The sequence below is a fragment of the Manacus candei genome, unplaced genomic scaffold (assembly GCF_025592945.1).
Source record: "Manacus candei isolate 608988 ecotype Guabito, Panama unplaced genomic scaffold, ASM2559294v1 h1tg000080l, whole genome shotgun sequence".
In the NCBI taxonomy this organism is placed as follows: domain Eukaryota; kingdom Metazoa; phylum Chordata; class Aves; order Passeriformes; family Pipridae; genus Manacus; species Manacus candei.
In genome coordinates this window covers 56,249-80,691 of record NW_026138128.1, presented here as the reverse complement: position 1 = coordinate 80,691, position 24,443 = coordinate 56,249, and the positions used below count along the sequence as shown (strand labels likewise).

General features: G+C 46.8%; 3 protein-coding genes across 18 annotated transcripts in view; 2 read left to right on the top strand and 1 right to left on the bottom strand.

Moving 5' to 3' along the window:
* Window positions 1–12,264, top strand: part of CELF5 (CUGBP Elav-like family member 5) — a 40,901-nt gene extending 28,637 nt beyond the window's left edge. For 2 of the 13 annotated variants that reach the window (XM_051811034.1, XM_051811033.1), the window contains exons 5-13: window positions 38–117; window positions 1,110–1,256; window positions 6,213–6,433; window positions 7,009–7,155; window positions 7,359–7,417; window positions 7,507–7,590; window positions 8,634–8,777; window positions 8,890–9,055; window positions 10,062–12,264. In XM_051811034.1, the coding sequence (XP_051666994.1) occupies window positions 38–117; window positions 1,110–1,256; window positions 6,213–6,433; window positions 7,009–7,155; window positions 7,359–7,417; window positions 7,507–7,590; window positions 8,634–8,777; window positions 8,890–9,017 (1,010 nt within the window). In that variant the 3' untranslated portion in view covers window positions 9,018–9,055; window positions 10,062–12,264. Of the gene's footprint in view, window positions 1–37; window positions 118–1,109; window positions 1,257–6,212; window positions 6,434–7,008; window positions 7,156–7,358; window positions 7,422–7,506; window positions 7,591–8,633; window positions 8,778–8,889; window positions 9,056–10,061 lie in introns of those variants that run through there. The other 11 variants (XM_051811036.1, XM_051811035.1, XM_051811043.1 and 8 more) reach the window with 9 other exon arrangements.
* HSD11B1L (hydroxysteroid 11-beta dehydrogenase 1 like) lies at window positions 2,952–19,510 on the bottom strand. Of its 4 annotated transcripts, none has more exons than XM_051811049.1 (8): window positions 18,758–19,510; window positions 18,477–18,655; window positions 17,570–17,700; window positions 16,810–16,921; window positions 15,631–15,722; window positions 14,488–14,581; window positions 13,346–13,547; window positions 2,952–3,972 (listed from the first exon to the last, which is right to left on the bottom strand). In XM_051811049.1, exons 2-8 carry the CDS (start codon window positions 18,559–18,561, stop codon window positions 3,939–3,941), a joined length of 750 nt encoding a protein of 249 aa, XP_051667009.1. In that variant the 5' UTR covers window positions 18,562–18,655; window positions 18,758–19,510; the 3' UTR covers window positions 2,952–3,938. The 4 variants fall into 4 exon arrangements, with proteins under 4 accessions (XP_051667009.1, XP_051667011.1, XP_051667007.1 ...); XM_051811051.1 differs by having other exon boundaries at window positions 2,952–3,219; XM_051811047.1 differs by lacking the exon at window positions 2,952–3,972 and adding an exon at window positions 12,252–13,061.
* MICOS13 (mitochondrial contact site and cristae organizing system subunit 13) lies at window positions 19,261–22,805 on the top strand. The gene is made up of 4 exons (XM_051811057.1): window positions 19,261–19,378; window positions 20,611–20,767; window positions 21,524–21,575; window positions 22,585–22,805. Exons 1-4 carry the CDS (start codon window positions 19,350–19,352, stop codon window positions 22,680–22,682), a joined length of 336 nt encoding a protein of 111 aa, XP_051667017.1. The 5' UTR covers window positions 19,261–19,349; the 3' UTR covers window positions 22,683–22,805.
* The last annotated feature ends 1,638 nt before the right edge of the window (window positions 22,806–24,443 follow it).

Genomic DNA, 24,443 nt, shown 5'->3' with positions numbered 1-24,443 from the left:
CACTGCAATCTCCTGTGCTCTTTCTGTCCCTTTCCAGGCTGTGCTTTTGTAAAGTTCTCATCTCACACAGAGGCTCAGGCAGCAATCCACGCACTCCATGGCAGCCAGACAATGCCCGTGAGTATAAGGCCAGGGTACCTACCCTCTTCCTAATCCTCGTCCCATTACCCTGTTGCAGGGACCTCCCCACACTCTCCAAAACCATGACAGGTTCAACTGCAGTTTCCAGTTGGTGTGGTTGGGAGGTGTGTGTAGGGATGTGTGTGTGCACATCCGTGCTCTAGTCTTAGTAACCATCCTGCCTCCTGGTCTGATGTTTGTAGCTATGTTCATCCAGACTGGTAGTGACAGCGCTTACATCTGTAAAGGGTAAATAAAAGAGAGCCAAAACAAGGCCATGAATTTGTCTTGGAAACAGCTCCCTGGAGTAGTTAAAAACTGAGCAGGGTGGAAGCTAACAATTCAACCACATGGGTGGTCAGGACTTCAGTGTCTGAGCACACTCCTCGACTTCTCTTATCTAGGCAGTAGAGGAGGCCACTGGGGTGGGCTGGGTGCTGGTGGGAATGCTTTGTGTGTTATGTGGGATTGTGTAGCCATAGCTGTGCCTTCTTGTGCGAGTGGAGCTGCGGTTGTGATCTCATCTCAAGCAATCTCTAACCTGAACTGGGGCACCTCATGGGAAGGACAGTGCATTGCCTGCAGCAGGGGTATTTCCAGCTACCAGGAACTGCTTTGCCTATCAAGCCAAGCTCATGATGGTAGAAAGATGGTGCTTGTGGCTATCAGTGACGTGAGTGTTCCTGGCCACACCATCACCTGGTGAATGTAACCAGGGATGTGTGCACCCACTTATGCAGCTGTGCAGGGCTCAGGGTGTGAGGGGAAGGGCATGAGAGGGAAGGGTTGGATGAACAGACGGATGGGGACGGGCACAGCCCAGGTTCCAGGCAGCTCCCGAGCACTTTCATGCCAATATTTGCTCTTCTGCTCCTCTTCCCACTCTGCTGCCTGTTCTGCCCCATCCTACCTTGCCTGACTGCTGACTCTCTGGCTGTCCCACACCTCTTCTCTCCTGCCTCCTGTCTGTCTCCTCTCTCTGTGCCTAGGGTGCCTCCTCCAGTCTAGTGGTGAAGTTTGCTGACACAGATAAGGAAAGGACCCTCCGTCGTATGCAGCAAATGGTGGGGCAGCTGGGGATATTCACTCCATCTCTCACCTTGCCGTTCAGCCCATACAGCGCCTATGCGCAGGCTGTGAGTATCCTGCGTGTGTGTGTGGGGAAAGGCTGCCCTCCTGACTGTGGGGCAGCAATGTACCTGGGAGACCACAAACTGGTCTCTTAACAATTGCATGGAAGTTTCCCAGCACCTTGGTACTTGCTCCTGGCTTCAGTTTCTCCAGTCAGCAGCCTTGTCTTGCAGTCTTTGTGCGTTTCTCTCCTGGAATGGGTGGCAGGGGAGAGCTGGGACCTCCTCAAAATGAGCCTGGATTTCTCTGATGGTGGTGTAGGCTGGTGGAGGTGTATGGGAATAGGTCAAGCATGACCCAGTATCTTTCTGTCTTGTTTTGAGAACAGATCAGAGACATGATTCCTGGGCAATGTCTGCCAGACATATACCAACTTGTGAACTCTTCCTCTGGGTCAGTGGCACAAATGCGTGTCTCTCTCTCGTTTTGGAGCACCATGAGAGCCCTGGACCCAGCTTCACAAGTTTATTTCTCTGCTGAAATTCTTAAGAGGGCCCTAATCCTCCCAATGCTGTCCTTGGCTGCCAGCGTTTTCTCACTTGGCTAGTGTGACTGTGGGGTTTGCAAGATGCTGGAGAGAGAGCAGTGGGTAGCAGAGGACTAGAGGTGTTTCAACAGTCTGGCTGTGCTTTGGATCTTAGTGAGAGAACCTCATTGCCTTGGAGCCACTGTGGCAATTACCACTGATGTTTGTGGTAGGTCCCAAACTCAACAAGTCCCATATCAGCTGCATTAGAGCATCATTTGAGTGTTCTTGGTGACTGTCATTTTCAGGTCTCTACTGCCAAGTATAAAGCCTATGGAAGGAGGCTCAGAAATTGCTCAAGGCATGAGAGATTCTTGTGTTGATAAAGAACTCTGAAGTACATACTGTTACTGAAAGTAATTTTGCAGCAGGGAGAGAGTACAAATAAACCTGTTCTTCTCATATATGTGGACACCTCTTTCTCCTCTGGCTTCAGCAGCTACTTGATGTGCCTTCCTTTCATTTACATGACAGAGAAGGAACTGTTTCTCAGTTGTTGGCCTTTTCCTTCCAAAGATTCCCCAGAAACTGCCAAATGCCTTCTAAGTGTGTGGCAAGACCATGGACAAGAGGCAATACATATGAGGCTCCATAATGTTGGGGAATTTTGGGAACCAAACGTAGAATTTATCCAACACAGATTATTTGATTTTTCTTGTGTAATGAAGCTGAGAACAGCTATACCATTCCAAGTCTTTCAGCAGAAGCATGATTTAGAGGGAAGAACCCCTTCTGAACAGGTACTTTTGCCAGGACCCATCTTTTCTGTCCAGCCCACAAGCCAGTTATACCTGAGGTCAAAGGTTGTAGTTTAGCTCAGCTGTGAGTCACCAGATAATCATTCTGATGTATCTTCTGCTGTCATGGAGATAGCACTAACTTGGGCATGGTGTGGTGGTGAAGGACGCAAGAATGGACCACATAGTGAGGTTATGATGGCAGAAAGTGTTTTATTAGCTTATGGTCCAGGATGTGTAAGGATGAAGAGCAGTGAGACCTTCTAGACTTGGTCTTTTAAGTGCCCTCCAATCTTCAGGAACTCCTGCTGATGACAAGAAACCAGTCAGGTCTAAGCTGTGCTCCTTGCTTATCGTTACCTTCTTTCTCCTCAGTTGTATCTGTTACTATGTTGGTCTGTCTGATTCTTCACTGACCTTCCTACTCTCAGACTTTATTTTGGTTTCTCCTTGACTCAAGACTCAGCCTCCTGCTTCTTTGTGATTTTTTCCTCCTTTCCCTTTTCCTTTCCACTGGTTTCAGTTCTCTCTCCTTTTTCTTCCTGAGCCACTGACCTCACATCTGACTGTTTCTTCTCTTGTGTCAGTCCTGGTCTTTGGTCTCTCTTCTTCTGGAGGAGAGATCCTGGCCAGTTCTCATATGCATACAGTGTCCCCATCAGAGGGAGAGGATATCAGTCCTTTGAAATGCCATCTAACATCTCTCTGAAAGTGGGGACAGAAGAGAGGCATTTCCTTACTGAATCTTCTTGCAGTACATTGAAATATCCTGCTATGGGCAGCTTTGGGAGGTGGCCACTGGCAAACCAGGGCTCAAGGGAACCCCAACATACTTCATGCTTGCATGATTCTGGTCTTGGAGTAGTAGATGCTGCACCGAAGGTTACCCACAGGGCCAGGAGATGCAGCTAACCATTATGGATGTGGTTGAATCAGACTGAGAGCTGCAAGGGTGCATCATAGGCATCATAGGTTCTTATATTCATAATTTAATAAGCCAGCAACTTTTTCTCTTTGTCCCCCTGGGGTTTGCTGCATTGCCACGCCAAAGCGGTCCTCAGGAGTCCCAGTTTAGGAAGAAGAAGTTTGGAGCCTGGGTTGTTTTAGTTTTGGTTTCAACTGGATGTTTTAAATTTACATTAATTTCCTTTTTTTTTTTTAACTATCTCAAATTAAACATGAAATAATCATACACTGTGTTAGGTCTAAAATTATTCAGATCTATTCATATATGCAAAATAAGATAGTTAAAACAGTCAAACAGTACATGTTAGCTGAAACAGTTTGTAAGAAGTCTCATCTGGGAAGTACAACTGGCTGAACATCTGGAAGGAATTTATTGCAATGCTTAAACCAGGTTTTGATCCCAGGTGCCTCTGCAAGTGAAAAGTTAGTATTTCCTTAATTTCATTTCATTCAACAAGTTAGTTCAGATGGTGTCGGGGAAATGTTGGAGAGCTGAAAAAAAATAATAATTATCAATACAAAAGAGACCTGAAGTTTTAAAAAAGCAGCCAGTGCAATTTACTAAGTGTTTATAATGCTTGAATATTTCTTGTATATCATAAGTCAGTTAGTTAGTTCCAAACACAAAATATAATTTGTTCACACCTCCACCCCTTTTCTTTCTACTCTTATGGTTCATTATGATAATTTTATGTAAGTAATGAGAACAATTTCAGAATGCCAGTTTGGTGCATATGCAGTTGGATGCAAGTCTTGGTCCAGCCAGAGCCTGGCACAGAACAGGCATTAATGACAAAAAAGAAAATCAATATTCACACAGTGAGTACGGAACGTGTTGGTTTCTGCACCCTTGAATGGGGACAGTGTGAAGACAGGACTAGGAATATGTGCAGGCTGCTTGCACAGGGACACTTTCCTCAGCAGAGTCCTGTGCTCCCAGGAAGGCCACATTTCACCCCAGTCCTGGCTTAGGGTGAGTGCCTCCCAGTAATGTGAGTCCAGCTTCAGGAGAGTTGTGCCAAAGATGATGTGGTGGCAGAGAGCTGATAGCAGGGCACTTGCTTTCTGGAGTTGTGCAGCAGTGAACCCCTGTGCTGTCAGTCCATCTGCCCATGGAGACCCCATTTTGTGGTGTCCACCTCTCCCTAAAAAGGCCTCAACCCTGTCCTAGCAGTGCATTGCAGAGCAAGTTTCACCTCAGTGGCTTTGCTTATACCAGGTTACAGAAACAGCAATGCCATGAAATTCCTCTTTTTATGCAAGAATAATTATCAGCTTCTGTGTGAAGGAAATCAAGAGGTTTAGCTAGCCATGAACTTTTCAGAGTTACCAGATTCTTCAGCTGAGACCTGGGCCAGACTGGCTTACTGACTCACCCATTTGTGGATGAGGTAGGTTACTTGAAAGCTGTGTATGTTGTAAAGCAGACAGTGGGATGTGGCAATGTAAGGAAGATTTGTGTTGTTTTCTTGGGTTTTGCCTTGTGTCACCCCTCAGCACCTCCTGAGAAAACCACAGTTTCCAAAGAGCCATACCTGTGCCTCCCCTGCTGTTCTTCCTTGATGGCGAAGACAAGGCTTATAAAGGGGCTGGATAATGTTTGCATCCAGAACTAAGTCTTTGTTGCCACTGCACCCGCTGATGGTCAAATAGGACCAGAAGGATTTTTTTTCTTCTTACTCCTAACCCTCCTCCCAACCTCATGTCCCACCCCCACCCTTCCTCTTGTACTGTGCATCTCTGCCTGGGCAGGTGTGTTATGGTGGGACCATGAGGAGCTGACATCCTCTGATCCCAGGGTGCAGGCCACTGCCAGAGGAAGGGCTGAGCTCAGTGGATCATGGAGCAGACCTCTGCTGCAAAGCATGACATAAGAGCTGGGCCTGGACAGACACCCAGTTGCACAGCAGGGTGCCTGTGCCAGAGTGAGCTCTCCCAGCAGCATGATCTGCTTGTTGAGGTGGGGCAAAAGCAGAGGAATTTGGACCCTGTTCCTCAAGGCAAAGATGTGTTATTTAATACCTGGCACTGTCCCAGGAGAAGTGATCAGAGAGAAAGACCTGTGAGGAGACAGTGTTGCTGGGTGCCAGGAGCACACCCCTTCCCTGCTCTCTTCCTCATTGCAGGAGCTCTCTGAGCCAAAGGGGCCCATCCCGATGCCCCAGTGCACAGCTGAGTGAGCCAAAACCCCTCAAGCTGCTGGCATTTGGAGGGTGAGACATGGGGAGGGCTGCCCAGCCATGGCACTGGCTGTGTGGACTGGGATGCCCACTGAGCCGTGTCCCCTGGCTGAAGGATGGAAAGCTGTGCCTGGCTCTCGGGGGCTTTCACATGTGGCCGGGCCCAGGCCACTGTCCCGCCTCGACGGGCAGCCACTGCATGGGTACATGGCCGCCAGGATCTGTGGGCCCCTGGGCATGGGGACTGTCAGCCGGGCACAGCACAGGCCTTCAGAGGATGGTGCTGCTGCTGCCCACCCTGGCAGGCCTGGTTGTGTCGTGGGAAGCTCCAGGGCAGGTGGCAGGAGCCCGGTGACGCGCAATGGCAGCTGGGGGTGGGGGAGGTCGCAAGGCTGCAGCTCCAGCTTGGCCCTGGTCCTGGCTGTGGCAGGTGAAGGCAGTGGCTGGGCTGGCCTGTGCAGCCTCCCCCAGCTCCGGCACAGCCGCCATGGGCCCTGGCAACAGGAGGCCCTGGGCAGCATTGGGCCCTGACTGCACGGTCCTGCCTTGCAGCTGATGCAGCAGCAGACGACGGTTCTCTCCGCTTCCCATGGCAGCTACCTGAACCCAGGCGTCGCCTTCTCCCCATGCCACATCCAGCAGATCGGTGCCGTCAGTCTCAACGGGCTGCCAGCTGCTCCCATTGCACCAGCATCAGGTGAGGGCCTGGATGCAGCAGGTCCTTCACTGCCAGTGAGCCTCCTGCCCCAGCACTTGGCAAAGTGCCCACCCAGGTAAAACAGTTCCTACAGCAGCATGTGGATTAGTTTGCTCTTTTCTAACAATGGAGCCTCTGAGCACAGCAGTCTCTAGTCTGCATAAACTTCTGCAACCTCCCTGTCACCCTCACATGCTCAATATACATTCTCTTGCCCTACTGTTGTTCATTTTCGCTGCAGTTTTTCCCTTTGATATAGTTAAGAAGGACAGGGTTCCCAGAATTGCACTTGACTCTGAGGTCAGCAGTGCTATTATTCATTATCATCATCCCACAGTAATAATGCATATTTGGGTTTGAACGCCCGTCAAGAACAGGCATGCATCATGCTAGGTGCTGCACAAACCCAGATTAAAAATGTTCCATCCCAAAGCTCTGAGAGCAGTTAGGACTAACAGTGCTGCACACTCTTCTCACTAGTGCTGCCTCTTAATTTTGTGAAGGCTCCAGCACTAGTCTGTCATCTCCACATGCCAACTAGAAGAGATAATAGCTTCATACACAGCAGCCTTGCCAGGCAGATGGAAGGTTGGAACATGGGCTTTGTGAGACCTTGACTTTCACGGGATGCCCTCTCTTCTTGTTCTACAGGGCTACATTCACCACCTCTCCTGGGAACAGCAGCCATGCCGGGACTTGTAGCACCGATTTCAAATGGATTTACTGGAGTGGTACCATTCCCAAATGGGCATCCAGCCTTGGAAACAGTTTACACCAATGGCCTTGTGCCATATTCAGGTATTGAGAGCAGGAGAACTCCCCACCATCCAGAGACCTGAGGAACTGCAATTAATTCCTCTTTTCTGGATTTCCCACAGAGAATACTTGTCTAGCTCCTTGCCAGGCACTGAGACTAACTTGGGGGCAGGGGGTGGGAAACAACACTACACACACACACACACGAAATGCACGACTGATTCTGATTACGTTTTTCTCTGCAGCCCAGAGCCCTTCAGTAGCAGAGACTTTGCACCCAACCTTCACAGGAGTTCAGCAGTATGCAGGTACCAGCTTCCCTTGTCTCCCTCAGGCCCTTGTGTGGCTGACCAGATCCTCAGGTAAATGGTTTGTTCTATCTCTGGACTACAGCTGTGTATCCGACCACCACCATTACCCCCATTGCACAGAGCATCCCTCAGCAGCCTCCCATCCTGCAGCAGCAGCAACGAGAAGGTGAGGTTCAGAGTGGGACTATGTGTGTCCCAAGACATGGGTGGGATTTGTGTAGCTCATCTTCTGCACCACAGAACCAATGGAGAGGAGACAGCACTAATTTTTGTGTGCTAATCTTTGATACTGGAACTGGGCTATGGAAACAACCACATCTCTGCCATGAGTGGACTAGAAAAGTTCACAGGATGCTTGTTATGCATAATTCCTGAGCTTGTCCCTGACCAGATGTTGCCAGGTACAAAGGGGACAGTAGGCACCAGAACACCAAGCTTTCACATCCAAGGGATAGAGTCAGCACCTTCCCTGCACAGTCAGGGGAAAAGAGCACTCCCTCTCTATCTTTACTGATGCCAGAACCACAGTGGTACCAGTCAAACTAGCCTCTCCCAATGTACTTTCCTCTCCTTTCAGCCTTCATAGCCTTCCGAGTTTATTTTTCAACTTATTTTAAAATTGGCCTAAATAGAATTTGGAGGCAAAGGCATTCTCTCTCTGCTCCTGATTCTTACAGCAGGTGTCAGGGAGGGAGCAGCTTCTTGTGCTCATCAGGCTCACAAGGAGCAAGTGAAGGAGTAGACAGGACAAGGTCAGCCCATAAATGGGATGTATGGCAAGCGAGGATTAAGGCTGTAGCTTATGGACTGAAGGCAACCACTGCCCTAACTGTGGGCAAGGAATGCCAGAGGAGCAGCTTTCACGTAGCAGTGTCTGCTGCTCTCCTAGGACTGGGAGAGCTATGAACAAGGAACTCTTACCTCAGCTGAGTTCCTTCCATCAAAACAGCACCCAGACCATCGTAGAGTTGTTGTGTCCAGCACCCTATCTGGGAACTAGATAAGCTTTGAAAGTGAAGCTGCTCTCCAGAAACTTCAGCTTTGTATATTACCTCCCAGTTGCTCTTAGACAGCCCTCAGAATCCTTCGGGGAGTGGAGGCAGTGCTAGGGTTCTCCTCCAGTGCCGTGCTATGAGTTGAGCCCATTTTTCTTCCCCTTCCCTTTGGGGTTTTCTGTTTTGTCCTTCCCCACTGCCCCCATATCTGCAGGTCCTGAAGGCTGCAATCTCTTCATCTACCATCTCCCTCAGGAGTTTGGAGACAACGAGTTGATGCAGATGTTTCTGCCCTTTGGCAATATCATTTCCTCTAAGGTATTCATGGATCGTGCCACCAACCAGAGCAAGTGTTTTGGTAAGTGCTGACACCAGCAGGTGAGGGAAGCATGATAGATACTGATGACAGTTATTATTGGGCATGGCACCAACAGTGCCGTTGTCATCCATGCCTGTGTCCTGTCCTTCAGGTTTTGTAAGCTTTGACAACCCATCCAGTGCACAGACTGCTATCCAAGCTATGAATGGCTTCCAGATTGGCATGAAACGCTTGAAGGTTCAGTTAAAACGACCCAAGGATGCTAACCATCCCTACTGACAGCAGTAAACAAGCAGGAGTCACTTCTGCAGCACAAGGTAAAGCTGGCACCATCATAGCACAGTTCTGTACAGTGCTGGCCAGTGTCAGGACAGCAAGGTCTGGAAGTGGGGAGCCACGAGCTGAAGGCAATAGTACAGCTAGTGGGGCAGTGGCCTCACCTGCCAGGGCCCAGCCCCAGCACCCGAGCAAGGTGACCAGAGCAGGCCCAGAGATGATGGCCAGGTTCAACAGTCTAGATCATCAGGCAAATTTGTGGCAATGAGGCAAGCCCAAAGGCAAGCCAGAGTGTCAATCTGCAGGTCAAGATCAGGATCACATCTGGTGAAGGTAAATAGGGTCAAACATAGTGCAGTGATTGCCAGGCAGGTCTATAATGTCAATAGTAAACAGATCAAACATCAAGATGGGAAGACAATCCAAGGGTTGAAGTCCAGGTAATTAGATCCATGGACAGGACATGTCCGTGGACAGGTGGAGACTGGAATTTCCACAATGTAGATCAGACAAAGGCTGATGACACAGGCCTGAGCTATAATGAGACTTGAACCTGTGGGCAGGGTGGACAGAAATTGTAGGTGAGGCTGGTCAAGTTCATTAAGGCCTTTTAGTGCACTCAGGGCCCTGACAGGCAGATGGGTTCTGTTTGTGGTCTAAGCAAGGTTTCAGTCTACTGTCCAACTGCTCCCCCAAAGCTTTTGTCTGCCTAAAAAGGTTTTAAAAGCCAGTTTTCAATTGTTACGTGGGCCTGAAGTTAGTCTGCAGAGAATGCTTTCTGGGGTAAGAAGGGATAATCCCATGATTCACAGGGATCACAGATAAGCAGAGAAAAGGTGAGACCCTTAAGGACCACAGAAGAGCTGCCTGACACAACAGCTGCTGCCAAAGAGCTGGCTTCTGCCAGCCTACAGACAGGGAGCAAGGGACGGCTGATCTGATTTGGGTCATAGTCCTTCATGTTTAAGCAACAGCAACTCAAAGCCTGAGGCTTGCATAGATGTCCTCCTAATCTCCCAATTCCCTCCCTCCTCCCTTTCTGTTCAGGTGAAAGGAAAGTCCAGAGGAAGAATTTCTGCTTCAGGTTGATTTACAGAAAGGCCAGTAAATTTATCGACTCTTTTGACACCACCCCTTTCCTTCCTCTGCTTCCCACCTACCCACCCTATCTTCCTCTTCCCCTCCTCTCCAAGACACGCAATTAAAGAGAAGGCTCAATATCTGCCCAGGAGGAAGATTCTTGCCACGACCGACTCATATTTGCTGCTAATGTGGTGCATAGCAAAGGGACCAGCAAAACAGCAGCCCCTGGGGACATAAACCTCTTCCTCTTGGGGTATGGCTGGAGTACGTGGACCAAGAAAACCCACTGGTGTGTCTCTAGGTTAATGCAGTGATGTATGGAAGTTTAGTCCCATCCCTCCCTCCCTCTTGCTCCATTTCTGGCCTTTTCATAGACAAATATACATATATATACAGTCTCTATTTTTTTTTAAAGTGGCTCGCAGGACCAAATTTTTCAGACTGACTGCTTGCAAGAGGTATTGGACGTTTGGGGTTTACCTTTGCAACAGTGTCTTCTCAGCACATACTCCAGATAGGCCTGAACATTTTGAGAGGATGCTTGGGGAGAGAGAGGGGGAGGGTGGCAGATGGTAGGGAGAAAGAGAGGATCATCTCTCTGCTCAATATTAGCAAGAAGGAGGAGAAATACATACCTCCAGGATTAGGGCACAGTCAGATGCTCAGCTCGAGTCACTCATCCACTGTAGCACCAGCCTGGTTAAGGATCTCAAGAGCTCTCAGTCTTACCTTTCCCAGGGCTTCTGCAGACAAAGCTCCTGGAATTTGGTGCCAGACCCCATCCTGACAACTCCTCGATTAGACTGAGAGCACAGGAAACCAGTCACTTTACCTACAGGAACTGTACTGCCTCCCCACACATGGCACAGATCTGTGTTTCATAGTTCTCCATGGTAACAGCATTTTCTTGATGAAGGCAAGAGAAGATAACAGTGTAAGCAGATGCAATCTTCAAAACAGCTACAGAATCCTCCTGGGGGCTACACACTGCCTCCCCGTGTCAGATAAGCTAACGCTTTCCATAAGCTGAAAAATGTGTTGAGGGGGTTGAACAACATAGCAGAGCTGCTTAGTGAGCTGTACTTATTCCCAGATGAAACAGGACGTTTTCTCCCTCTGAATTCAGCAAGAAGACTCACCTCACGCACCCGTTTGCAAAGCTTTCCCCAGCAGATGCAAGGATAATATGATGAAAGAGGGTTGTCATTCTGTTTTTTCATTTTTCCCAGCACTCCCTCCAAGAGACTGATAATACATTATGCAGCATATATATATATATATATATATATATATATGGACAGCTATATGCACAATACTCTTATGCACAGAATGTAGTTCAGAACTTGATTTAGAAAAGATCCTCTGGGAGTGGGGCGGGTGTCACGCTGACAAGGCACATCCCTTAAACAGTTGGAAACAATCTCTTAAGTTTCTACAAAAATAAGGAAAGCAAGACAGAACAAACCAACCAACTCCACAGTGATTAATGACTGATTAATTTCAATATTCCAGAGTTTGATAAGGTACCACAAACATTTGGGTGGGTGGGTGGGTGTGGGGGTATGTGTGCAGTGAAACATGAATAAAGGGTTGGTGGGGAAAGGTTGATGCAATTATTACTGAAGTGAGCTATGGGGATTTTAGAGAATCTTGGCCAACTCTCACTCTCCTCCAGTTTCCCTTTGTTCAGGTGTGTGTGGCACAGTTCTATAAGTACCTTCACATCTCCTCAACTACCCTTCTGTATCTGATGCTGAGAGTTTATGAGAGATGAATGAAGCTGTGTGAGTCTGTGTGTTTCTATAGTCCATGTTTACTTATTGTAAATACCATTTTTATACTTAACATCTATTATGTATGTGATTTGTATAATGTACTTTATTTCTGCTACAAGTAATTTCATGAAGTTTAAACTTAGTCTAATTTTGAACAAAACAAAAAAAAAAAAAAGAAAAAAGACCAACAAATGCAAAATGGGAAAAAAAGGACTTTGGAAATCCTAGGTCAAGCTGGTTTAAAACAAGCATTTACGATTTCTTCCATCACAGTTACTGATGTGACTGTACAATGTTGCAGGTGCGATACAAGCTTTGTCAATGTCAAATTCCTCACTCTGGTAAAAAAAAAATCCTGAATTTATTTAATAAAAGGTTTACTTGCTAAGTAACTGGGGCTCTACTTCATGTTGTTAGTTGCACCTGCTTTCACTTACTGCCCAATGCTTGCACTTGAAGATATCACCAGAGCCCTGGGGCTGATTTAACAGGTCCCATGCAGTCAGCAAACATCTGCCAACAGGCCTATGCCCACAGAATCCAAGTGACCAGTATTCTTTCATAGAGGAAGCATCAACATGTAATACCAACACATTAAAAAACTCTTTAATTAAAACAGAGATTAAAATTCTACTTATATGAAACAAGAAGGTTCACAGAATCGAAAAAGCAGTGGAGCAGGATGTCCCAGGAGTGTGCAGACAGAGGTTAAAGCTAGGGCTGAGAGAAGGCTGGATGTAGTAAAAGCAGACCAGGTGAGGCTGAAGGAGGGGAGATGGGAGGAGGGCTAAGACAGAGTGAACAGTGAAGATCTCTAACTCACAGCTAGCAACATCAGAACCATGGCTAAAAGCAGGATGAGAGGGAAACCAAGAGCAGTCTTAGGAAAAGAGCTAAAGTTACTTTGCCACCACTGCTGCCCTGCTCCTGCTTGACACCAATAGGAGGCTTAGTGGGATGGTGGGAATGTAGTTAAAAGGGATATAGGATGGGAGAGGACTTTTAAGGACTGCTGTAGTTATAGTAACTCCTTAAAACCTGGCCCCGGTTGGTGGGGAACAAAACCCAGAGGCAGCACACCTGCTGCAGCCACCAGGGGTAGAAAACCTCCTGCACCCGTGTAGCACCTCCCCGGATGATGGCGAGTGCGGCTTCAGGAGCAGGCGAAGCACTTATGTGCACTTTGCCCCTGGAAAGAAATGGTCAGAGGATCAAAGCCAGTCAATCCCTGGTGTGGTTTTAACTGCCACAGGGCTCTGGATGCTCATGTTCAATGCTGAGGCGGATATGCACAACCCCTGTGATGTACCCAAACGAGTGCACACTTCCCACTAGTTTTCTTGCACATCCAAAGAGATTCACACACCAACTCAAACACAGTTGTGGTGCATTTTGTTGCATGCTTTCAAGAAGAGACATATTCCTGCAGACACACTCCCTCCCAGATTCCTGCATCCTCCTCCAAATACACACCTGGTATTCTGTAATGCTGTATCAGTATCAATCAGACCCAGGATGCACAGTGTGACAGAGACGTTTCTCTTCTGCATGATGAGTTCGTGGCGCAATGAGCTGAAGAATCCATCCAGTGCAAACTTGGTGGCAGAATAAGAAGTGGTGAAGGGAGTGGGTATTTTCCCTGGAAAGGAGAGAATGGAAACTGCCAGGAAACTGGCTGTAAGGAGAATGCACAGTTAGGGAATCTGGGCAAAGATGTAGACTTTGTCATACTGCATCAACTCACATTCTGTTCAGGTGAGTTTCCCTCTATTTCTACTCTCATGCAAGTACTTAGACGATTTTACCAATTTGTGCAAACAAATCTCAGCACAAAAGCCACCACATGTGTGGATAAGGGAAGGAAATTTCTTTTAACTTACACAGTAACCAGGTCACATGCTGGACTAAAAAGCCCACTGTGATGGTCTACCTGCAGCCTTCCCCTCCCCCATAACATGCAAACACAGGGACTGGGTTGCATGCTGGGGTCTTTGGCCATGACATTTCCTTGGCACATTGCATCAAAAAGGCAGGGATGACCCAAAGTCTGAACTTGTGTAAGGCGATGCAGCTCCCTTGAGCACGCACTGAAGACTCTCCTGCCTTTCCATCCTGTACAGCAGATGCAGCTGCTCAGCAGCCTGCTATTCAGGCTGGCCAAAGCCAGAAGGCCTGAGAGTGGCAGGATGATCTTAATGCTGTGTCCGAAATGCAGCAGAGGTGGGCTTGGCTGTGAGGGACAGGAGTCAAACAAGCAGATCTGGGCACATGACAAACGAAGAGCAAAGTTGCAAGGGAATGCAAAAATGGTGCAATACAGAGAAGGTCTTCCAGAAAACAGGAAGACAGCTAGCCACCATCCTGACCCCCTCTCCCCCCCCAGGGGGTTCTAGCCAAGCAGCAGCACCTGCCCTGGAGCTCCCCCTATATGTGTGTGTGTTTGTATACACACACACTCTTATTATCATATACTTATTACATATTTATTATAATATTATTACATACTATAAAATGCATAGTTGGAAAATGTGTTGAGGGGTTGAATGACAGAGATATGATGTGCTGGGAACTGTTGTTCCACAGGGCCAGCACTTACTCCAGGTAAAGTCACTAACCTGTGAGGGAAGAAACAATCACCAGCGAGCCTCTATTCTTCTCCAGGGTGGGAAGAGCTGCTGTTGTAAGTGCCACATAACTGAAGAAATTCACCTGCAATGATAAAAGTAGACATAGAAGAAGCAAGAGGGTTTGAAAACATGAGCCAGAAAGTCAATACAGTGATCAGAAATGGAAAGGAGCATAGCTTGGATTTGCCTTTTCAAACATCAAGAGAGAAAAATCATCTCTGTAAAAATGGGGATAAACATTGCATCCACGAGTCTTGGAGATTCCATAAAAAGCAACGGAGAAGTTTCAGAGAAAAGGTTATTCCTTGTTTTTAACATAAAGATTTCTTGACGAGATACAATTAGCTGTCCCTCATTTCTCTGTATGCTATTCTTTACTCTGCAATCCCTATCCAGCAACAAGGATATCCATGTTTCAATTTGCTCCCCTTTAAGTTTCTCTTGACTGAGCTCAGACTACAATGAAGCATAAAATTCAGCATCTCTTCAGAGTTTGACTGCTCTCTAACTTGTAAGAATCTCTTACCTGTGATCCTAAGTTCCCACTCTCCAGCAAACAGGCTCCTTCCAAAACGAAATTAGAACTGGTATGTATGACGCACCCGAACTAAGAAGACTGAATCAAGAAAATGGCTCTTCATTTCCATGGTCCCAAAACCTGAAACCAAGGTAATTCTATAGGAAAACCCTACCTCTGTGAACAGAGATTCAAATTGCAGACAGCATTTCAAACAACTTTGCTGTGTTCTGCAATGCCACATGCACTTGCCATAGATTAGCAGGGAGTGTTTGCTGCTCACTTATTTGCCTTCCTAAATCAGACACTTTAACTGTAACTACCTATTGATCCCAACAGTCCTGGGCTAATGAGAGATAAAAAGGATGGAAGGAAAGAGAGAAGTTTGAGGTTCTTGCCAAAAAGTTCTCTTCACAAAATGTACAGCACTTGAGCAAAACGTCTCTCTACTAACAAAGCCTCCAAACTGTTTGACTTGAAACATGGATGAAATAAAAGGTTTGTTTTCAACCATTGCCATAGACTTGAATTTGCCTTGGAGCTTCCCAAAGCTGTCCCAGGAGAAGCCTGACTCACCTAATTCCATGCGAGCTCTTCCCGCTGGCAAACCTCACCTGCATGAGCCAGCGGGTGTATTCCACATCTCCTGTCCACATCTGGAAATGGGTCATGCCAATGTGGTTCAACACCAGATAATCCAGTCCCCCTGCGGACAGGAGAAAAAGCAGTCAAACAAAGGGCCCATCCCCTAACCAGTAATCAAGGAACTCAGAAATGCCAGCAGGAGGGTTGAACCAACCAGGAACTCCCTCAGAACGCTAGAAAGTGCTTTACTGTGAAGATAGATTAAATATGCTCATCTGGGAGCAGCTTTGACTACTCCTCAAGGGCAGAATTGAAAGGAAAGGTGTTGGTCTTTGACAACGGCTATCCAAAATGATGTTTCGGGGTGATTCAGACTTGGAACCTAGTTCTGGTGGTACATCTATTTCCAAAGTTACAAGTATACAAATCTGTAACAGAAAAATTATGATTGGTATGGAAATGTAACAGCAGAAACAGCACTGCTGGACTGACAGGTCATCCAGATCACAGCACACTTACGCAGTTTCTTAGGACGCCCACATCAGGAAAACCAAGAGCATAAGGAAGTAATTAAGACACTGAAATAATGGACAAAAAGACAGTGAGTATAACAGTAAACACTGCCTAATGACAGTCTGACCCAAATGAGACAAAGTGGAGAGACAAAAGACCATAGTCACTCAACTCCTATGGTGCACAAAAGACAATCAGAAAGTAGGCTGTGGTCAAAATGTGCACCAACCAAAAACTCAGGAGACACAATGAGGACTCAACAGTGGACATATCTTGTCCCTTGCTTTGTTACAGAGGCAGGTCATGGCTTTCAGACCTCACAGTTTCTGTCTCTCTCAACCCAAGGCACTACATTCAGGGTTGGATATGTGCAGCTGGTCCTCACCCACATAAGGCACAGACATGTCCATGTGGTACCCTGTGACAGGTGAGGTACTGCAGCTGTTGCTGTGGGGTGTGGTTTTAGTGGAGCACTGCAAGCAAGTACTTTCTGCATACTTTTCTCCTCTAGCAAAGACATGCCCTCCTCATGAAAGGCTACTACAAAGATGACCACATCTCACCTGGTATTTACAAACTGCACACCCTCCTGTCCTCTCAGTGAGGAACAGTTCAGGAAACTTAAGCAGGAAGCTCCTACTAGAATGAGAACTGTCTACATATCTGAAAGCCAAAGAGATGCCCAAGATGCTCACCCAGCTTTTGGACAGCAAACTGAACCACCTTTTCAGGTTCTGAAGGGGAAGACATATCTGCAGGGATATAAAATATTTTCTTTGCTCCAAGTGTCAGGCATTTCTCCATCACCTTGAAAGAGAATACAAATCCAAAGATTAAAAATTATGGAGGCGGAAAAGAATATAAAACTACAGATGAAGTTCTAATCTATTTGAGCTGGTCCAAAAGTATTTAACCTACAATAAGGCTTAAAACAGCTATAAATAGAACAGTTTGGACTCTGAAAAGCTGCACAATATTGCACAGGAATTGTAGTTCATAGAATAATAGAATATCTCAAATTGGAAGAGATCCACAAGGATCACTGAATCCAACTCCCTGTCCTTACAGGGCTACCTCAAACCAAAACCTTATGATTAACATCTGTGGTCCAGATGTTCCTTCAACTCTGACAGGCTTAGTGGCATGACCACTTTTCCCTGGGGAGCTTGTTCCAGTGACTGGCTGACCCCACCCTCTCAATGAAGTACATTTTCCTAATGTCCAATCTGATTTTTCCCTGACACAGCTTCATACCATTTCCTCATGTAAATATTCAGGCAGTAAAAACTTCAGGCAGTGTATATAAATTTTATGGTACAGGCCAAGCTCCCTTCTGGGTTTATGCCTAACAACAATTCTGAAGGAAAATTTATCACACTGACAACTAATTTGTTGTTGTTTTGGAAAAAGCCTAAATCTCTTATGTCTTCCCTTATACAACGACAAAGTTCTTACCTTCTGCAGCACAGCTTCTCTCCTAGCAGTCAAAACAATTTCAGCACCAAATCTGGCATAATGATATGCCATCTGCTCTCCAATCCCAGCACTGGCTCCAGTCAGGAGAACACGGGCACCAGACAAGTTCTCTTATTTATGGGAAAGAGAATAAAAGATATAGAAGTAAGTGAAGGAAGCAGCAGAGGAGGAGCTGCTCTAGTAACTATTGGCAGAGCTCTAAAGCAGAAAGATATATGTAAGTGCTGAAGTCTTGATGCTTCTCCAAAACAAGAAGAGGCAGGACTGACCTGAAGAATACTTAACAGTACCATGGACCAACCCCCCAGGCCCAACTGCCCAAGACCTGTGTTGCTTCGTTACTGTGTGTTTCTGGTGGCCATTGTACCTTGTTATCACTGCCAAGGGATAATGACATCATTATGCAAGCGAGCTGTCTCACATTCTTTTTGTCTGGGTTGCTAGACCAAAATCTTTCAAGAACAAAGTTGGTTTTCACATTCTGAAAAGCTGTGCAACATAAACCAGGCTATGAGCCTTCTGCATATCATTTATTCTTTGCTGTGAGTTTGGAGACAGGTCAGCCCTCTTGTGCTGGGCAGTTTACATCTACAGAGATCCATCTTGACACCAAGGAGTTTGCAAGCAAAACATAAAACAATAAATGCAGTGGCAAAGTGCCATTTTTTCCCCACACAGACAGCAGAATCCCTGCTCTTAAACCATTTTGTCTTCCTCTTTGTTTCAAGCTTCTCTTTGTTTCTGGGAATGAAGCATTGCTTTGGAGCAACCAAGTCTGGTAAGACTATGGGCAGGAATGAGACCATCAGTCAGAGTTTGGAAATTCAACCTCTTCTCTTCTGTGACTTATATTTCAGCTTGAGATCATCCCCCCTGATGAGCCTACCTGGGATAAAAGGGTCTTTCCAGAAGAAAGCTATGAGCCCAGCTACAATTCCTGTAGCACAAAGCACTCTTCCAATTGCCTTCATATCCCTCCAAGTTGTGAAGAACAAAGTGAAGTCTGGAAGCTGAGCACTCCACCCAAAATACTGTATTCTCCTTTCTCTGATACCGGGAGCCAACCTGCAAGAGGCATGTAATGTCCTGTGCAGAACCCAGAACGCCACCTGAGTCGTTTCACTCAGACGCCACCCGAGTCGTTCCCTCATCGGGAGCCACAGTTACCTTTGTCAAGAACGAAAAGGATCTTTCACTGGCAATTGCCAAAGCCCTCTGAGCTCAGAGCCAGCCTCCACACGGCGCGACTTCCCCCTAAGCCTACAGGAGAAAAAAAAACCCAAACCCCCTCCCGTCTAATCTTACTGAACGTTTAATTCATTAAAGAATTATGGCGCCCATAGTTGGCAGCAGCCACCCCAAGCAGCCGGACCTGGGAGTGGCCGGCGCTTTCCCCCGCGCAGCGCGGGAGGGAGGCGGCGGCAGAGTCCACAGGCCGGAGGCCTGGGGACAAGGGGCTGTAGCACGGGCCGAGCTCCCGTCGGGATACGAAGCGCAGCGGGATAACCCGCTCTGCCGCCATGATGAGATACACCACGACAAACTGGCGGCGGGGACACCCCCACAGCGGGCGCGAGCCGCCCTCAGGGCGCTCACGATCCGCTCTCCTCGCGGGAGCGCGGGGAGCGGCACGGCCCCTCCCGGCCCTTCCCGGCCCCACAACCTCGGTCCCCGCGGCCGCGCCCCCCGAGCCGCCGCCGCTGGGCGGAGCTCCCGGCCCGGAGCCGGTGACGGCTTCCGCAGCCCCGCCGCTGCCGCCATGGCCGCCCGGTTCGTCCCCGTCGCCAAGTGAGTCCCCGCGGCCCTGCCCGGACAGCCCGGCCCGGCGCTCCCCCTTCCCGCTCTGCTCTCTCCGCCCGCCCCGCGGCTCCCGCGGCTCCCGCTCCAGGGGCTCCCAGGGGCTCCCAGGGGCTCCCAGGGGCTCCCAGGGGCTCCCAGGGGCTCCCCGGCTCTCCGGGCCCGTGCCCGCAGCCCCGGCCTCGCCTCGCTCCTCCGCGCCGCGCCCTTGGCCTCGGCCGCCCCCGCGCCCGGCTGGTTCCCGGCCGGCAGCTCCTCCTGTGTCTTCACCTGCCGGACGGGATTGCGGCGGTTTTTTTTCGGGGCGAGTATGAACACGTAACATTAAACCCAGCGTGCCGCGGAAGGGCGCCCGTTTGTCGAGGGAACACGCTCAGATCTGGAAATACAGCCCCACTGGCAGGGAGGAAGCGCGGAAGGGTATTCTTGGGAGCGAACAGTACGTTTTAGCAGAGAAATCCCTTTTCCCCAAAATACGTGTGAATACATGAATTTAAGTATTGATTCTCTTCTTGCCTCTCTCGACAGCTGTATCTGTCCCTATATTCTACTACTGCAGTACCACTGTCTGGCAGGTTTTGGTTTGTTTGTTCATACAGTAGCTTTTCTTGTTTTTTTAAAGGGAAAACAATTCTCTGTCCTGTGAATCTAGAAAAGTCAGTCTCCTCAGATCTCATAACGAACTTGCCAGTAAAGGCCAAATACTATCTTCCTGTCATCCAGTTTTTAGGTTGCCACTACAGCTGTAAAACTGCACACTGTGCAGTCTGCTGGGAAACTTTAAAAGCCTGGGCAATGCAAACACCATAGCCAGATGTTAACTGGACTTTAATGAGCTTAACGAGGTATTGGTGTCTATCCTTATTAATAAGGCAGCAAGAAGCACATGGATGACTTACCCACTGCAGAATCCGTTAGTTCCTTTTATCAAAGGTATGTGCCAGAGTGGCAGATACTCTGAGATGCTTGACACTTTTGCCTTTTTTTCGTGAAAACTATTACTGATAAAATGCGAATAGGTACAGTTTCAAGGGGCTAACAGGGAGCAGTTGGCCTAGGAAGAAAAGGAGGGTAGCTAGATATTTTTCCGCAGCTTTTTGTCTGCAGTAAGACATTTGTGACCCTTAGATTTCTTTACTAATACCCTCCCTTTGGCAGTCACAACCTATTGAGACACTGATGGTCATAATGTGAACTAACTGTTCTGCTTTTGATCCTTTCAGGTTTGTTATCAAAGGAAGCCTAGCTGGAGCTGCTGTATATGTGGCATATGATCAGGGGCTGCTGGGCAGTGGCACACAAGGTGCTGAAGCACTCAAAAAAGCTCAAGCAGCACTGCCTCCAGCTATCCAGGAGTGGACGAGTTACCTAGGCTGGGAGGTAAGGACTGTTTAGATGGACAGTGCAAAACAAACACATTCTCTGAATGAGGAGGAAACATTGGGGTGATATTCTGATTCCAGTGAAGTTGGCAGGAGTTTTACTGTTGAAAGTAGATTTAACATTGCAAATATTTTGAAGAGGATTGAAATGGAAGGAGAATAAAATTTTAAATTTGGGGGAGATACACAGCTCACAGATGTTACTTCAAAGGAGAAGGGGTAACCAGCCTATGCAGGGTCAAGGAGGGGATTGCAAACATGCTCTGGGTGATATTTCACTATGTAGCAGTATTCCTAAGCTTCTTTTGAAGAATCCTACATGCTTTTAGAAAAATCAATGAAAATATTATCCTCCCATATTCTCAAATTGCTATCAGTTCATCAAATTGAATTTAAATTGCCTGAAGAGGCCCTTCTCTATTAGTTCTTAGTTTTTAAAATCCTCAGAAAAGAAGCCTTTGCTTTAAGTTTGAAAAGCATTTTTCATGTTAGAGACAACTATAAACTAAGAGATGACAGCCATGTAAGGAGACAGCCCAGGAGATGTTTTTCACAAACACCCAAATGATGTGTACTACCTCCTGGGGAAAAGAGCAAACCCTAGACTTAAAGTGTCATGTCTGATCCCTTTTGAGACTTAGGGAGAGTAGGCACCTAAGTATTTTTGAGATCTGAGGCCAAGAGGCTTTGCCAATGTGATGTGAATTCTAAGTGAAACGCCTCAGGTGCTGATATTTTGTCTTTCTCTTTTTAGCTCCCACCCACTCCAAAATTTGACTTTTCCCTCTCTGATTCCTGGAATAAAGGTAAAATAACTACTCACCAAGCTCTGAAAGGAGCAAGGGGCCAAGAGTGATGTAGCTTACACCAGTCTTGTTTCAACGTTGTCCTCCTAAATTGAATGATGGAGAAGGAGCTGATAGATGTTAGTCTGGTGGAAGAAGCATTGGGAATGGGACTGAGGAAGCATATTCTGCTTCAGACTAGCACACTGACTGACTTTGGACCTAATTTCTTGTTGTTTCAACTGTGAAATAAGGAGGAGGATGTGTGTCCATAAACCTGTCTGCCTTTTCTAACCGGGGAGCTGGTGTCTCTACCTAAAAAGCTTGCTGCCTACCTGTGCCCCAAGACAGGCATGTCTGTACTATCCTAGAGTCTAAGATTGAAAGTTTCAGTAAAGTGTTCAGGGAGGCCTGTGGCCCCCACAATAAATAAGTAGAGTTTATGCACTAGTGAATTCATCAGCATTGGCAATGATCAAGGAAACTAGAGGATAAAAATAAATGATAACTTAAGAAAGGTGTACCTTTGGTTAAAGGTTGAAGACTACAGATGCTAGTATGTCTGAACTGAGCCCTGGAATTTTCAGAAGGGATGGTCATTCCTGTTACTAGAATTTTAGACATCTTGTTTGAAGGTTAAAGCATGTTATAAATACCTAATAATAAATAGTTTTTATGGTGCAGCAAAGAGTCTTTATGCAATTGTGGGGAAACATGGTACACAAATACTGTGACATGTCCAGCATCACCCATGGAGTCTGTGATAAGGCCAGAAATAAAATGGAACTTAGCCCAGTTCTTTGTGATTGTTTCATCTCATATAGAGGCCTTTAAGTTGGAATTTCTGTGTCACAAATGTTACTGAGACAATAAAGCTGTACTTGAACCAAGGATCATTCAGGCCACAGGGTGTTTGAAAGCATCTGAGTTAGAGTTCAGTTTTTCTTTCTGTGTTTAGAGATCTACAATGCTAGAGTAACATTGGCTTGAATGATGATCTTGGGATAAATCTTCTCTGCTTTCCTTGCAGGAGTGCAGTCAGTCATGTCTGCCTTGTCTGTAGCTCCCGCCAGGGCCTGTGAATACACGGTGGAAGGCTGGAAGTATGTGAAGGATCTTGTCAAATGAACGCGTTCTCCAAGGTTCATGATTCTCTCTGTCCTCTGTTGTCTTTGAGAGGATGCAGAGTCCGTCGCTCTGGAGGGCGGCTCAGCCGTGTAAGGGCTACAATAAAAGACTTTGGAACTTCAATTTGTATTTGGGTTGGTTTTAGCATACAGACTGGAACAATTGCTTTTTCCTAGCAGTGATCAAAGGCTTCAGGGATCACAGATCATTTGTAATGAAGTGGTGGCCATATGCTGAGGTACTGCCTCTGTTCCAAAGCTGCCAAGCTTGGTAGCTAAACAGATTATTCTGAAGCTGAATTAATCTTGAAAGTGAATGCCATCTTATTCAAAACAAGCCAACAAGAGTTAAAAAAAAATTAAAAATCCAAGGTAACAGTAAAAGATGCTGTAAAAGATGGCTTAGGGCGTTTATACAAGTGCAGGAAGGGTAACTGAGCATGAAACATTTTGTTAGGTCGTGATATGCTCCAGTTGGCAGACTCTGCATGTTTTAATTTTAATGTGGATGAAAACTTTTCTGAGGTCAGTTTTCAGTCTCAGCCAAGGTGTATGTAAGGAGCACCAATGGCCTAGAGGGCATCACTATTGTAAGATGAAGTTACAGACTGAGTCTCTGTTTTTAACCCTTTGTGATGGGATTGTAGCATGGAGGTTGGTGAAGTCGTTATATCATGGCACAGCATCAGTATGATTCTGTTCCCTCCTCACTGGAAGCGTCTGTGTGTATATCAGATGGGTTATTGTGAATGCACAGCTTGTAACCTCTCTGTTCTTGAGTCTCTGTCCCAGAGCTGCTGCTCATGCTTCTAAAACCAGGGACAGGGATTGACCTCGCTGCTGGCAGCAGGGCTGTCATTTCTTCTACACTGATGTGCTAATAACAGTTGCATTGTTCTAGTCTATGCTAGTTACAGAATGAGCTGAGGCACAACTATAGAACAGGAAACAGGCAGTGGTAGGTCGGGAGAGCAGGATGAGTGCTTACTCAAATTAGGAGTCAGATTTAAAACACGAGAATGAAGGATTTGCAGTTTTGTTTCCTTTTTTAACAAACATATGATGAAACCAACTGCCAAGAGATTTTAGAGGATTTGACTAAGGTATAAATAGCTTTAAAAAGTGCTTAAGTTAATTCCTGAGGGATGGGTCCAAATCTATGGTCCAGATGGAAGATGGTAAACGTTGGAGTTCTCTATTGTGCAGGTGCCAGATCCTTCACCTCATTCTAGAACCTTGATAACCTCTATCTATATCCCATTTCTTCCTTAACTTCCCAATGTCAACTGCCTTTGAAGCAGCACAGCTTTTCTTGCAGGAGTTTCTGTCATAGCTACCCATGTACACACCTCAGAAAATAATGGTGCTAAGATACTTGTGCAGGGCTGCTTATGCAGGCTGGCTGCTGGGGACAAGAAGTTAAACTCCAGCTATGAGACAGGAGCTGTCTGCCATTTTACAGCCCCTGTATAGTAAGCTTGCTGCAGCTTAGGCAACTGGCTTTGAAAAGCAGCACGTCTCATAACATAGCTCAGCTTGGGACGCACTGGGAATGTGGGTTTACGGGAATACACCTCTCTTCCCTCAAATTAGAGTTAAGAGTCAGTCTGCATGGAAAGCTCAGTCTGCCATTGACTACCCTGTCACTGAGCTTTGGTAAAAGAGAGGACTTGATTTTCCAGAGCACTGTTTAATTTTTACAAGTCATAACTTCCATCTCATCAGGCCAAACCTCCCATTAAGAAAATTCTGACACTGTCAT